This window comes from Puma concolor, chromosome A3, assembly GCF_028749965.1.
Source record: "Puma concolor isolate L17-30 chromosome A3, mPumCon1.1.hap2, whole genome shotgun sequence".
NCBI lineage: Eukaryota > Metazoa > Chordata > Mammalia > Carnivora > Felidae > Puma > Puma concolor.
Window position 1 is genome coordinate 77,551,892 of NC_141669.1, and position 16,486 is coordinate 77,568,377.

At 37.0% G+C, this 16,486-nt stretch overlaps 1 protein-coding gene across 1 annotated transcript in view; it reads left to right on the forward strand.

The window, feature by feature from the left end:
• LRPPRC (leucine rich pentatricopeptide repeat containing) overlaps positions 1-16,486 on the forward strand; it is a 112,564-nt gene that overhangs the window by 85,620 nt on the left and 10,458 nt on the right. The window contains exons 28-32 of the mRNA XM_025932164.2: positions 1,822-1,964; positions 2,100-2,208; positions 5,279-5,405; positions 11,406-11,494; positions 15,205-15,409. Coding sequence (XP_025787949.2) covers positions 1,822-1,964; positions 2,100-2,208; positions 5,279-5,405; positions 11,406-11,494; positions 15,205-15,409 — 673 coding nt within the window. The remainder of the gene's footprint in view (positions 1-1,821; positions 1,965-2,099; positions 2,209-5,278; positions 5,406-11,405; positions 11,495-15,204; positions 15,410-16,486) is intronic.

A 16,486-nucleotide genomic window follows, 5' to 3' on the forward strand; every position in this document is an offset into this window, starting at 1 on the left:
TCCTCCACCCATCTTCTCTTCAGTGTTTGGAATAGTTTATGTTAGTGTAAAAATGAATCTCTTTAGAAAGCCCCTTAGCAGTGCTGTTTCCAGTTCTTGGAAACCTTTCCTGTGTCTTGTATAGTCCATAGTACTCTGGCAAGGAACAGAAGTGTTCCACCTTTTCTACTTCTACAGGATTAAAGATACTGGAGCTTGGCGTTTTGCTTTTAATGTGTTTAGTTCAATTAGTTTTCTATATTCACATAATTGAAAAGTTGCTGCTGAATTTTACGTTACATAAGAACATTCTAATGAAGGATAAGCATAATTAGCTTATGTGAATCTTGTTTTGAAAATAGATTGTAAATTTAAGCGTTTTATATACAAATGATTTTATTATCAAAGTGTGTACAAAATCACTGCAATCTGTGTATGACCTGGTGAAATTTTCCTACTTACTACCCTTTTACTTAGGTTTCTGATGGAGCATGAATGTGTTTTGTTTTTCTTCTTTGAGTTGTTTACTTTTAGGAGTCATTAGTTATCAAAAAACTTAGCTTTTCAGTTGGAGGGGTCAGGGAGAATCTAGGAAAATCCCATTTGTTTTAATATTTTGGAATTCCTGAGAAACATTTATTTATGTTTTCTGGAACATTTTGTGCTCTGAAATAACCCCTTTCCTAGAGCTGATGGTACACAATGAAGATACTCTTTATTCATATTTGAAAATTTAAAAAACACTTTTAAAGGAGTATTTCTTTGTGCTTAATAGTTATATTGAACTTAATTAGTGTCATGATATTTTTCATATTTTGGTCTAGTTTTTCACAAGTAAAAGTTTATTATATTAAATGACTTTGAGCTTTTCTCTTTTTAAAACCCATTAGAAGGTTTTAAAAAACAACGTCTTGAGGGGTGCCTGGGTGGCTCAGTCGGTTAAGCGTCCGACTTCGGCTCAGGTCACGATCTCGTGGTCCGCGAGTTCGAGCCCCGCGTCGGGCTCTGGGCTGATGGCTCAGAGCCTGGAGCTTGCTTCCGACTCTGTGTCTCCCTCTCTCTCTATCCCTCCCCCGTTCATGCTGTGTCTCTCTCTGTCTCAAAAATAAATAAACGTTAAAAAAAAAAATTAAAAAAAAAAAGTCTTGATTATTAAATTTTTGCTATTTGTGAAGACTAGGTTACCACATAAAAGGAACATAAAAGGAATACTACATATTCAGTATGAAGGAATCTGCCTGTTTCCTTCCAGTAAACTTCCCTTGCCCTATAATACTTATAGTCTGGTGGCATTATTTGTTGGGATGAGAAATCTGTCACACAACGTCACAGACATTCTTCAAGTCAGCAGAAGAGACAGAATTCTCCCTATTCGACTAAGTGAAAAGCATTTGTTGATTCGTCCCCTTTGAAGAAAATCATACATCTGCGCGTATTCATTCCCTTTAGACCTTCAGCTGTGTATTATACTGCATACATGTACCCATCATCTTTCCAGAGTTTCACGGACATAGTTGAATTGTTAGCTATTTCTGATTTTGATTTCAGAAATGGGCAACTTCTCAGTTACTTTAAAAAGGTTTTCAGAGTATGTAGTAAATGGTAGGAGGTTTGTTGTTATTTTTTAATAGGTAAGGGATTTCTATTTGAATTTGAAAATTCAAAAGGTATACATAAAGAAGTCTTCTCATCTTTGGTCCACAATCATCCTGTTCCTTTCCCTGGTAGCAGTAGTTTGGGGGTAATGCTTACAATTCAACATCAAATAGGAGGAAATTCTAAACATTTTTATGAATTCTACTTCGTTATGCTCATTAATTTCTGCCTAATCAAATTTTACAGAAATAAATGGTGACTGGCAAAGAGCTGATGCTGTCTGGAATAAAATGCAAGAAGAAAATATTATTCCTCGTGCAAAGACCTTAAGATTATTAGCAGAAATCCTTAGAAACAATAATCAGGAGGTTCCATTTGATGTACCTGAGGTAATTTGTTTTTAACTGTAAGCATAACAGATTTTGTTGTCAGTATAACGTTAGGGCATAGGTGAGCCCGGTTTTATACTAAAAAAATCACTGTGTATACCAGTTTTTGTTTAACTGAAGAATTTTGTTTTTAAGTTGTGGTATGAGGATGAAAAGCATTCCCTGAGTTCATCACCACCTTCACGTGAAGAAGCAAATATCCAGAAAGATCTGTTGAATGCCTGCCAACGAAAGAAAAGCAAAGGTAAACCTGTACACAGGGGTCTAATAGTAGCATGAGATCCAAGTCCATTTAACAAATTAGAAGTGCTCTAGGACAGAGATGGAACTTGTATAAATTACTTTCTTTCATTTTTTAAATTAACAAAGATATTTTGGGATAGTTGGGAAAACTTATATATAAACTGAGTAGTAGATAATAATAAGGAATTATCTCATTTTGTTTTTATGTTTATTTTTTTAGTAATCTTTATGTCTAGCGTGGGGCTTGAACTCATGACCCTGAGATCAAGAGTCACATGCTCTTCTGACTGAGCTAGCCAGGTGCCCCATCTCATTTTTATTAGGTATGATAGTGGAATTTACGACTTATAGGACAATATCTTTAAATGTTGAGATCTATAATGAAGTACTGAGAGATGAAAAAAAAATCAAGATATCTGTAACTTGTTTTAAAATATCTAAGCCAAAGTGATCAAGCACCATTCCAAGGTTAGAGGCTGGACGTGAACCCTGTGTCTTGCTCATCTTCCTGTTTTCTAGCAGTAAACTTCTGACGTGATGTGCCTACCACCTTTATGACTACTTTAAAAATTTTATGACCATCTTGAACACTCTGATAGCAAGCAGCTTGCCTATTACGTTGTAGACATTTCCATTTAGACTTCATTGTACTCTTTCAGAATCGTACATTACTGTTGTTTCCCTTTTTTTGTTGTTAATTTTTCTCCATAGCATGGTAGCATGCTCTTTAATTCTTTCAGTTTTGTGTGGATTTTCAAGTATGCTTTATGATACTTAAACCGTTACGTAGATTTTTATTCATTTTAGTATTGATCATTTTGAGCTCTGTTCTCAATAGAAAGGAATCAATTTAGAAATTTATAATTTCCTGTTATTTCTTAACTGGAAATTTTGTGACACTGACGTAAAGTGTACAGGGTCACGAAGAGTAACTTTATCCTTTGTGTCATTTTCCTTTGCTGCATACTCACCCTATACATCCTTGAGTCCTTACCTTATATATGGTAAACCTAAATATAAAATTAATTATGATCATCAATACTATTTAAATATTCCAGTGGAGTTTTTATTTGACTGAAACAAATATGAAATTAGTATATGGTTACTTTTTGAAGACTCTAGAGCTCCTTCATATATTACCTTTTTAAAAATTGTTGTTTTGGGGGGCACCTGGGTGGCTTAGTCAGTTAAAGCATCTGACTTCAGCTCAGGTCATGATCTCGTGGTTGGTGGGTTTGAGCCCCGCATCAGGCTCTGTGCTGACAGCTCAGATCCTGGAGCCTGCTTCAGATTCTGTGTCTCCCCCACTCTCTCTGCCCGTCCCCCACTCACGCTCTGTCTCTCTCAGAAATTAAATAAACATTTTTTTAATTAAAAAAATTGTTTTTAAATGAAAACCTTAACTAGTTAACTAGATAAATATAATGTAGTGTTTATTATAAACGTGGAGATATACCCCAATTCTGGTTTTAGTATGCAACTTACATTTATTGTACTTGTTTTATCCTGTTATTCTTCAGAGTTTTTATTCACAAATCTCAGGATTTGAGTGCTTAGCAAAATATGAATACTTTGGAATTTGAATGCTTTGCATAATAGCACTTTATCGAATTTCTGGTAGTTTAGCATCCTTACCAACTTTTACACCAGAAACCTGTGGCACTTTACAATGATAGCCCCTTCCTTCTTTTCCCTCCTTCCTTCCCTCCTTCCATCCTTCCTTCCTTCAACTAGTAGAGAATAATAAACAGACATACCGATTTCTTACAATGCCTGTAGTTTTAGAAAACAGTAAGATTTTCTAGATTGTTTTGTCAATCTTAAATATTTGAATTATACTTATTTTATATTTCCATTCAGGAAACCATGCTTGTTGGGGAGTAAACAAAAATTGCACTGCATTTAACCTCTTAGCTCCCTTGAAAGGGAGCACTGTGTACAGAATGACAGATTTTATCTGTTCTCCTTGGTTAAGAAGCAGATATTAATGTCATACTTTTTCTCTCTTGTTTTCTCTGAGTTTACCTTGAAAGAGGGTTTTTCACATTGTCACTTCAGTTTAAATTGAAGGGCTCATACAGACTCCCCTAACTTAGAAATACAAGTGTATGTCTGCTTGTTCAGAAACCTCTAAAGTAGCTCTGAATGTTTTTTTGAGCATTAATATCGTGTTCCCTCCTAATTGTATGTACTGCATTTCCTTACATTGAGCTTTATACCTATAGAAGTTCGTACATGTAGTTCACTTATGCCCTCTCTTTTGTGGTTTGTTTATACACACCAGAGAGTGGATTATAGTTTCAGTTGGAATGTTTATAGCCAGGCAATTTTATTTCAGAAAAGTATGTGACTGAAAAGTGTAGTTACTTCTCTTTTGGTAACATCTTTTCATTCACTGACAGTTATTGTGAACAAGTGAAATAAAACTGTTAATCAGTCAAACAAATGTTGCTTAGTTTACTTGTTAGATACCTGTATATTTGAAAATTGTATGTTTTTGTATAAGTCCTGTCGTAGCCAAATAATTTGATCTCCTAATTTTAGAATTATAGGCTATATTCATTTTAATGCTATTGTGTTGAAATGTTAACCATTGTAACCACCCACTTATAGATTAAAGAGTGCTTTAAAATGCATCTTTTGCTCCCCTCAATCTAAATTATAACTGTGGTTTATTTGGACTTTAACACACATTTTGCAGCTTATTTTGAAACTGGTATCATCTTTTGACAAACAAATTCAGAAGAGCTCTTTTTCATTTTTATTGGCATGAGAATAATTTATTGACTTCAGAAAACTAGTATGAAAAGTCATTTTAAAAGGAAGTCCTTTCAGGTACCTTCCATGTGGCTTAAGTAGAGTTTCCAAAGCTGTGACTTTGTGTTTACAAAGATGAGAAGGGTGACGGCATCTGCTGTTTAGGTCAGTGTGTGTGTGGAGAGTGGTATGGTGGAGGAGTATGGAAACAAGGAGAAATAATGTGGTTTGGGGGCCATGTTCTAGGGTTTCTTCCCTCCTTTTTTGCCATTTCAGAGTAATGTCACCTCATTTTATGTTTTTTTCCTTCATAGATGCATATAGTATTTTCCTGAAAGCACACAAGCAAAACATTGTGCTGAACAATGAAACTTATGGCAGTCTTATAAAATTACTTTTGGAGAAGGATAGCTTCTTACAAGCAATGCAAGTGAAAGATGTGTAAGTATTAGTCTCTTTATTAAACCTGTCACTTAGAAAAAAGTATCAGCTCTCATTAGAATTTTTCTAATGATTTGTACTGGTAGCAGCTGCTTAATTATCCTCAACTACACACAAAAATCCTATGAAATGGTTTTCTAGTTTTATGGGTTTCTTTTTAACCTACACAAAAAAAACTTACTGGCCCTGAACAGTGTAGTACATTTTATTTGCCTAATATAACTTTGCCACTCATTTATCATGTCCATATACAGAAAAGTAATTGCTCTTTCTTCATCATACTCTGTTTCTTGTTCAGCAGCTAGATCTGTGAACCTTTTTTGGTGGGAGGACCCTAATATAATGAAAACACCCAAAGGCTTTGAACTTAGGCAAGGGTTCGAATCTTACTTGAAATTTCTATTGGGGAAATTGCCTCCCATCTGTGAGTCTCATTTTTTCTTTTATGTGATGAGGAGATGATAATGAGACTTACATTAGAGATCTCTTCTAGGTGTTGAAGAACATAGAGTGAAGTAGAGAAAATATAAGTGCTCAACACATTTTATTGAATGACTGATTTTACTTATTTTAAAAAAAATGTTTATTTGGGGGGTGGGAGGGAGAGAGAATCTCTGTCGGCACAGAGCCCGATGCAGGGCTCTATCTCACAAACCACGAGATCATGACCTGAGCCGAAATCAAGTCAGGGGCTTAACCAACTGAGCCACCCAGGCGCCCCTCAGCACATTTTAAATGCCTTTCTCTTTGCCCTTCTGTTGGGTTTTTTGTTTGATTTTGGACTTTTTACAAAAAAAAAAAAATCTGTGTGGTGGTCATGGTAGGGGTTTTGTTTCTCTGGCTAGTTCCTCAGAGTAAAATACTTCGTTAATCAGAACAAGAGTGAAGTTTTCTTACCTGGTGTGTCAGGTAATGGACTCTGTTGTCTTATCCCCAAGAAGTTAATGTGAAAAGTTGAGTTATTAACCAGAAAGGGCCTAGAAAGGAATAGATCACAGTCACCTGCCCGGGAATATAGAGCTGTCCTGGTGATGAGTCAATAACCTTATTTTCAGTGGCAAAGGTCAGCCTTTTCCTAACGTATTACAAGTTCTTAAATAATCTCTCTTGGCTCAACGTTGGCCTTCAGAATTTTTAAGTCACAGTACTTTTGGAATATTAGAATCCTGAATAGAAAGTGGGTGCTTGGCATTCTTGCAGTTTGCTGGAAAATTTGATGTTAATGCTAGTGTTACGTTAAAGTTATGCACCATAGGGGCGCCTGGGTGGCTCAGTCGGTTAAGCGGCCGACTTCGGCTCAGGTCATGATCTCGCGGTCCGTGAGTTCGAGCCCCGCGTCGGGCTCTGTGCTGACAGCTCAGAGCCTGGAGCCTGTTTCAGATTCTGTGTCTCCCTCTCTCTGACCCTCCCCAGTTCATGCTCTGTCTCTCCCTGTCTCAAAAATAAATAAACGTTAAAAAAAAAAATTAAAAAAAAAAAAATTATGCACCATAGGGTCATATTTACTGTTTGTATTTCATTACATTTTGAAAAATGTATCTGACTGTACTTGTCTGGAAATACATAACACACCCATGTACAGTGTGTATACGTATAGTATATATAGATGTATATATACAAGTATAATATATACTTATACACACACATGCACACCATATATATCTGTAGTCTTCAGCCATCATTTGTATGTCCTATATCAAGGACAGTCACACTAAGACTTTTTGAAAGTTCAGGTTTTTAATGTATTCTGTATCCCATTTGTGTTTTTACTCAGTTGCTAATTAAATTACGTATCTCTAGAATACTCGAGACATGCTCCATTAGTGACTTGGAAAATTTTACATTGAACAGCCTATTGCCATCTGTAATCATTGAAGTCATCAAGGGGATGTGGTATTTTCCTAAAATTACTTTTCTCAGAAATTACCTAAACTCTCTATCCTAACACTGCCCATAGTAATCAAAGGCATTCTGAAGCAATAGTGATTTAGTAGGAAAGGGAGGCAGCGTAAAGAGAAGAGCATTTTGTGTTGTGAACTGGGTGTGATTAAGTGAAGGGATAGAAGCAAAGAAGAAAAGTTGTTTTTTTTTTAACTTTAAAAAGAAAACATATTTATTTTTGAGAAAGAGCGAGAGAAAGAGACAGCATGAGCAGGGGAAGGGCCGAGAGAGAGAGGGAGACACAGATTCCAAAGCAGGCTCTAGGCTCTGAGCTATCAGCATAGAGCCCAACGTGGGGCTCGAGCCCATGAACTGTGAGATCATGACCTGTCTGAGCCGAAGTCAGACACTTAACTGACTGAGCCAACTAGGCGCCCCCCAATTTTTTTTTTTAAACTTTTAATTCTGGGGTTGGTCACAGAGATCTCTGAAATTCCCCAAAGCACAGATTGTAATTTTTTCTCATTTTAATTGGGTTTGTTCTAGAACTGCAAGCCTCACATTCTGGTAGCATGAAGATTCCCCACAGCCCACTCCAAAGGTTCTGATTCAGTCCCATCTGACTCAGTCCATCCACCCAGCAATGGTTTGGGGCCCAGAATTACTAAACACCCCAAGTGATTCAATAATCACATGTCATAAACATTTTGATCATATCCATTAGTAATGAATTGTACTAATGTAGCACATGTTAAGTATATTATAAAACATACTCAAAAAATAGAGGGGCATCTGGGTAACTCAGTTTTTGGGCATCTGACTCTTGATCTTGGCTCAAGTTATGATCTCATGGTTCATTGAGATCAAGCCCCATGTCGGGCTCTGTGCTGACAGCGCAGAGCCTGCTTGGGATTCTCTCCCTCTCTCTTTCTGCCCGTCCCTCACTTGCATGCACTCACTCTCTCTCAAAATAAATAAATAAACTTTAAAAAATAGACACTTTTCAGAGGATAAGATTTAAAAATAGAGGATTAAACAGCCTCTTGCCTCCCCCCTAGAGTGCTCATGCAGTGTGCACATCTTTCATTGAAGTGGTTTTTCAAACTGCAGTTGTAACCAGTAAGGGTCATGGGATCTCTTTAGTGAGACAGGACCAACATTTTGTGTAAATGAAATAGAATAGAAAATATCGAAGCATTCCATGTGATAAAGATGGTTTTGTGAGTTTTATTTAGTAAAATGTACACTAGTAGGTTGTGTGAAACGTTCCTTACCCTGTGTGATGGGGATCTTGATCAAACAAATTGTTGTGAAAGCTGCTGATCTAGAAGATGGTAGAAGATGCCTGCAATCACAGCCCTCCTGTTTGCCCTTATGTGCACAACGTGTAAAATGTATGTTGATTTTTCCTCTTTCTCTGGATCTCCATGAAGCCTTTCTGTACTCTGAGGGCACTTTTATCTTAGCTGTGTTATCCTTCCAGGAGGATTTTGTAGCTGCCTTCCACATGCAGCTGGGTGCACCTAAGAGAATCCTAGATGCAAAGCCTTACCATGCCATAAGCACCTAATCTGGGGATTGGATGCACATCCTTTCCCTTGAACTGAGAAGATGTTATATCGAACTCTGAAGAATTGTACCTTGGGTTAGATCTACATTGGGTTGTTTTGAAAATAACTCTGGCCTGGAACTTCAGAAATGGTAGTTGAAGTTCACGTTTCTAATGAGGTCATCACTTCTTCCAGTTTCGTACCAGTGCTCTGAGTAAAAAAGAACGGTTGCTTTTTTTAAATGGCCTTCTTTATTGTGATGTAGCATGACCAAATGAGCAAGTGGCAGTGCCCCCATGTATTTTGGCACTGTTATTGGCAGTCCATAGATAGCAACCTGTTGTTACTCTACCTGCATGATGCCTCTTGTTCAGTCTTCAGAGCAGTTTTCTCTGTGAACTAAAGAATGCAGTCTTTTTTGCTGTACCCTTGCTGTACTCTCTGATATGTTGCATTTACTTGACCTCTAATGAGATTTCTTCATTTTCAGAAGGTCATTTAAACCTTCCCCACAAATAATGGCACCTCAAAAGTATGTCACCTCAACAGTGACAGCAGCCTTTAAAAAATTAAAGAAGTCAACTTTCTTTCATTTTTAGTTAGAATTACACTTCCTCATGTTTCAAAATAAAAATTTAGATATAATGAATGCTTTCAAGGGAGGAGAAGTGCTTATCCAAAGATCAGTAAGGGAGATAAATTATTGTTTTAAATCTCTGATAACACTAAACTGCGTTTTTAGGAAATTGACATTTCCATTCCTCCATCACAGTAGCCGTATAACCATGTGTGGCTGGTGGCTAACGACCGTGCTGGACAACATGGATAAGGAATATTCCCATCATCACAGGAAGTTTGATTTGATGGCTCTGAACTAGATTTTTTTTTTTTTTTTTTTAATAAAAGGAAAGATCCAAAGTATAGGTCAGAAGTAAACTTTTATTGTCCAACAAAAAGATCTCTGCCAGTAACTTTTTGTAGTTTTTTTTTTTTCCTTTTGCCAGTTTGGAATATATTTTTATTGTGATTGGTCAGTTTGTACATATGTAAAATATAGATGTTCAGTGTATTATAGAACTGAGGAGAGTTTCTTTCTGTTGATCCCCACTTTCATATTTGTATGGAAAAGGCAGTTTCTTGAGATTGAAAGAAATTATTGAAAGAAAATGTTCTGTGTTCTGAGGTTTTTGAAAGGTTGATAGTTCACACTTAATGTCAGTTAAAAGGGAAGTTTTGTTACTGAATGGTCTCAATGAATTTTAGGTAATATTTTCATGTAAATATGGTATAATACATGTAATAATGTTGACTTAAGAAGTGAGCTTAATTTTAATGTGTCTTCTGTTTATTTAATCATGCTAAAGAATGAGAAAGTAAATCCTTTATGCAGTTTATAGTCTCATGCACGAGTTGTTGACTTAAAAGCTTTGACAGATGGGACAAAGGAAAAAAGTCAAACTGAGCAATGGGTGCTTTGGTGGGATTAAGAGGATTGGTCAGGCAGGGGGTGGGGGGGGATAAGAAAATCCTGTGCCCGGGGACTGCAGGGGTGAATCTCAGAGGCTGGAAGTGACTGAGAGGCTGGGCACGTCACCGTGTCTTTGGAGGATTTTCTTGGGATTGACGAGAATAATTTAGGAGTGACCCTGCTTTTCTCGCAATCTGCTCAGCTTCGATGTTCACGTCGACAGGCTGAGGTTGTTGGCAGCAAGATCAGCACCGAGCTTGCTAAGGCAAATGGCGGCGATTGCTTTTGCTCCTCGTGACCTGTGGGGATTTCCTCATCGGGAGATGAACCCTTGGGGGCATTAAGGGTACTGAAATTTCATCACAGGAGATGTGCAAACAGTGTAGCAAACAGAAATCATCCCAGGCTAGGGTTTTTAATCATGTCGGTTTTAGCCAGAAGTCCAGCGATTTTTGCTCTTGAGTTTTAAAAAGTTGGGGGGGGGGGTTGCCAAATTAAAAGGCTGGGACAAGATTGTTGAGTGAAATTTTCAATTTTAATGTCACGATGGATTTAGTTGTGCAGTATGCTCACCTTTAAAACCTGTATGTATCTAGATGACAGAAATTTGAAAATTAATCAACCAAATGATACGGTGTTAGTAATATGCTTTCATTTATATTTAAAATATACAGCGCTGGAAATAAATGTTCATTTTTGTTGCCGAAAGAATAGTTTTACATTTTATAATTATGGTGAATGTAGAAAAAAGAGGAAAAAGTATCCAGCTTAGGATACAGCCGAACAATGCAGGGCATGCAGTTATTTTAGTCATCTAATATGTCAGCATTCAAGAATCTGAACCGATTGTTTAAAAAAAATCTTGTACTTTGTTTCTTTTGTTGCTCATTTCCAACTTTGTCATCTGTCAGAATGCAAAAAAAAATTATCCTTCTATAACCATTGACAGGATAACACAAAAGCTGTCTCCAGGTCGATATTTTGCAGCAATATTTTTAACATACGAACAGTAGTTTTTATAATTTCACCTTGGTGCTCAACCATTTATTATCGTATCAGAAGCATGTCAGTAATTCCTTTCTAAATGTCTGCTTCTTTTAGCGCTGAGACCCACATCAAGGGCTTCACACTGAACGATGCTGCCAACAGCCTCCTCATCATAACGCAAGTTAGGCGGGATTATTTGAAAGGTATGTCACAATGCTTGACCTTTACGTCACATTAATGCCTCTGCAGATTTTTCTTGTAACGCCCTTCGAATACTTGGATAAAGGAGTCCATTTAGCAAATTACCTGCTTATCAAGAGCCTTTTGTGGTAGCTGAGAGACGTAAATTACTGTACATGCATTTATAATACAGCTTGAATATGAATGTACTTGTCATTTGACCACTTAGTCCAGTTTCCATTCCATTTAACACAAGATGGGTTTTCTTAAGATGAATCACAGCTCTTCAGACATGCAAAATTTGTGTTCCAGAACGAGAGAAAGTACAGGCTTTCAAGTGCGTTAAAATTCACAGCACAAGTCATTTTGCTTTGGAAATTAACATACTTTAGAGCATCTGAAACAATTCCCAGCAGTTGTTTCTTGCATATTGTGTTGGTTGTGTGTGAGATAGCAAATGAGTTAAATTGAGTGTTAAATGTGTGGGGTTGTGCACCAAATGATTATAATATTGATTTTTAAAACTTAATCTAATACTTTTTCAATAGTTCATAATACCAACAGCAATAAAATACAGTGTTTGGAGTTTAGAGTTTAGTGTTTTTAAATTAACGTTAAGAAAATAACCCCAGAAAGCTGCGGAGAGGACTTTGGGGGAGACTGGAAAGGGGGCCGTTTGTTTGGTAGAGGGTATTTGTGGATGGATTTGGATCTGGAGATCTTATGAGTGAGCTCCCCAGGAGGAAAACGATGACTCTCTGAAATGTAGGTAAGCGTCCTCTCTCAGGCTTTACGTTTGAATTTTAGTCAATACAGTAAAACCATTAAAACCACAGTTTTCCAATCTAACAAAACCCACGTAGGAAATCTTTAAGGAACGTTGAAAAAACTCTCACTGTTCAGTATGGTGTCTCCTTTCTTCCTCGCTCTGTAGTAATGATGTGATTCTTCACTTGCACATTTATAAAATAATTTCCCATCCCTGAGAGAAAGTTGTTAATTGTGCATCTTTAATGTTGGCCTGTAATATTTAAATACGCTGGTCTTTAGAGGTCTTCTCATTGATTAGGACAGAGTAGGTAAATGATGATTTTTCTCTTTTGCAAAATTTCTGTCACAGCACTCCACAGGCAGGGCCAGCCCATCTAGACAGTCCTTTTGGACAGGGCTTGTTACTAAAACTTTAAAAGCTGTCATTTCATTTTCAATGTAAAAAAAAAAAAAAAAAAAAAATGGCTTTTTGTCAAGTTGACATTTAATGTAGAATGAAAAAGAGTTTTAAAACATTGTAAACTTGCTCCCCATATAAATATTTCTGTAGACATGGAGATAAAGACACAACATTTTTTTAATTTTGAGGGGTTAATTTTTGAGCTGAATCTGAACTGAATTTTTTTAACTTGACTACTGTCCTTCGCTTGTATATTAGATACCCTATGAAAACTACAAGAAACTTTACGATGTGATTTCACATCTACTCCTCTCAGTTGTTCAGTTCAGCAGGAAGTTGGCCGAGAGTGGGAGCCTTGCCACACTCCCGCCTCCACCCCCCATGCCAGCGTCGCCGTCAGCTAACCTGTTAGAGTCCTGTGGTCGTCGGCAAGGATGGCAATGGTGTTGGTACAGTCCCCATCTCCTTACCTTGCTCCGTGGCTGACTAGGGCTCCCAGTTTTTAAAATTCCCTTCTCTTTTTCAGGTTTCTTTTTCTCAATGCCATCTAAAGCAGAAAAATAAAGCCAGTTCAATCTTAATCTAATTTTATAAGCGCATACTGTTCTGGAATATTAATAGCTGATTTATATGGCATCTTGGCAATATAATCAGTGTTACTGGTAAATTAAGGAGACTGTGAAAAGGACTCGGGGAGAGTGTGGATGGGTACCGTTTGAGTGTCTCTTGGGTCCTAAACTATATGGAAGGCAATTCCTGTTCTGGGAATTTGATTTAGGTTCTAAGGTCTCATGCTCCCTTTGAGTGGACATACAATGGTCTGTTGTCCCAGTCCTTCTCTCTCACTCACACATGTACCCGTAGATGCAGGTGTGGGGGTGTTGGATTCTTGGGTTGCTGTCTAGCAATATGACCTTGGGCAAATTATTTAAACTCCGTTGTCTCGGGGCGCCTGGGTGGCGCAGTCGGTTAAGCGTCCGACTTCAGCCAGGTCACGATCTCGCGGTCCGGGAGTTCGAGCCCCGCGTCGGGCTCTGGGCTGATGGCTCAGAGCCTGGAGCCTGTTTCCGATTCTGTGTCTCCCTCTCTCTCTGCCCCTCCCTCTGCCCCTCCCCCGTTCATGCTCTGTCTCTCTCTGTCCCAAAAATAAATAAACGTTGAAAAAAAAAAAAAAATTTTAAACTCCGTTGTCTCAGTTTCTCACTTATAAAATTGGTACTTACTTCAGAAGGGTACTTGTGATTGTAGCTGCTGACTATTGTGTCTACGTGTAGTAAATGCTCAACACTATTGTTATCTTGTTTTTGGTACTGTTTTGATCCAGTCGTGGGAAGATCCTCCCTAGCAGCCTGTATTCTTAGTTAAAAGAATATTTTTAAGTTGATTATCTATGTGTGACTACCAGTTAAAGAAGATTTTATCAAGCTTGTTTCATAGATTATATTATTAAAACAATATCAATAACATTTTGTTTCCTAGTTATACGTGTGTATTTACAAAATATTAGAGAATGTGCCTTTTGAAGTACCTATTTTTCCCATTTAAGAATCACGGATTTGGATTTTTTGTTTGTAGTAGTTAAAAATTGTTTCCTCAATAATAAACACTGAGCGTATTTTTTTTTTTTATTGTAGCACTTTTAGTAGACTGTTTAGTTATTCCCTTTCCCTCGTTCTTCTGTAAAAGATAGGTTTGTTCTCATTTGGAAGCTGCCTTCAGAGTCTCCATTTTTTCTAGGTTACATTGCTTTAATTCTAAACAGCCGTGAAGTTTTTCTTGATAGCAGTAGTGATTGTTAGGCTAAGTGTTAAATTCCCCCCCCAGTCTACCACTTTACTTTAATGTAATGATTTCGCTACACTGGCACATGAGTCAGTAAATCAAGATATCTCATATTTATCCGTAATCAAGTACTTACAAGTATGATACTTAAAAAAAAAAAAAACAAACAAACCTGTGGCTATATCCATGGGAATCTGATGATCTTTATTTTCTGTATCTACCAAGTGTTCAGTCATTTAAAATGAAATTAGTTAGTGTGGAAGTTGAATGTTCTAGTTTGGCTGCTTCTGTGTAATCGCTCCTGTTTAGAGAGAGACATTGTTTCCAAAGATGAATCTTTGGGATATTAGATTTGGATAAGCAGGTAATGTTTGAATGTAATAAAATCTGGTAAAGTATGAATGTGGTAGAAGTTACAGTATTTATGGAGACTCTTTAATTTTTAAAATTATTTCTATTTTTCTGAACTTGTCAGTTTCCTTAAAATTGGTCACTAAATGTTATCCCTGAAGGGAACCCATATTCTGTCAGTAACATTTGTGTTTTCTCTGAGATTTAAAGAAGAAATTTCTCTGGCCTCTGATATTTTATAGATAGCCAAATAGATCATTATTTTTTTTAGGTTTCTCATAAAGTATTAATGTTTTCTGTAATCTAGAATAAATTATTCATAGCTTTTTGTGTGTAGCCATTTGGTACTCGTATCTAAAAGCTGGTTTTCAAAATGCATTAGTCAGTACAGTTCATAAAAGAACTCTGTCGCCTGCTTTTCTGTTGTAGAGGCTCTAAAAACGCTAAAAACCGCCTTAGATCTGGAGCAAACACCTTCTAGGATAGCAGTGACCCGCCTTATTCAGGCATGTGCCTTGAAGGGTGATGTAGAAAGTATACAGGAGATTCAGAAGATGGTAAATGGACTTGAAGATTCAATTGGACTTTCAAATATGGTTTTCATCAATAACATTGCTTTGGCACAAATAAAGAAGTGAGTATTTTCAAGTTTCTTTTCTTTCACTGGATACTAGAAGGAGCATTATCTCAAATACCACCTTTGAAAACTTTTCTTAGGCTATTAGAAGCCGTACCAACACAGAGGAAATATTGATGTCAGTTGCTGATTGTCCTCGAACTATTAGGGAATAATTATGTGTTACAAAATGTGTTTTAGCTTTAAATTAGACCAACGAATGACATTTACCAAATTTTTCAGAATTGTGAAACTTTCTCCATGGTGGTAACTTTCTTCATGTGCATGCCAGGCCCTTGTGTTGAAACACTGTTACGAACGTGAAAAATGAGTTCATGTGATTGTCAGCAACACTGAGGGTGACACTCTGCTAGAACATTGTGAGTGCGGAGGGACAAGCAAGCTTGTTAAAAATAGGCATTTCTGTTTCCCCCACCGTCCTTCCCATCCCTGCTGTCAACACACACGCATAGGAAAAGAGGTGTTTAGAGGTGGTTCTTTTACCATCACCTCTAGATTCCTTATGGAGACATGCCCCTGTAGCAGTAAATCAGAACTTGATTTTTATTAACGTCTCTAGCAAAGTACGTTGCCTAAGTTAAAGATTCATGGGGTAATTATGGAATTGACACTCTGCGTGCTTTGTTCTTGAGTAGTTAATCTCACATACAGTTGATGGGTTGCGATAATCAAAATATAATGTTTGTTTTTGCAGGGTCTTTTGTTTGTTTCTATTTCTTTGGGCAGAAAAGCTGTGTTTTGTTTTGTTTTTTCCTTTTAAAATGGTTCCCATCCCCTGCCAGATAGAACTTTGAATTTTCCCTTGATAAGAGGATGTGATTATTTTAGGTTAGAAGATCAAGGAAATTATCCAAGTAAGATCTGGATGAATTTTAAAATGCTACCATATTAAACACAGTTTTATATGATGTAGAGAATGTGATTTTATTCACTATTAAGGAACTATCTCACTGAAACCCATGAGAAAAACTTACTGTAACAGGGTGTTCATTTTTATTAGAGGATTCTTATGTTTTAGGTAAGAATTCCAACAAAAAATTGATTATTTGGATTCTGAGTACCATATCATGACTG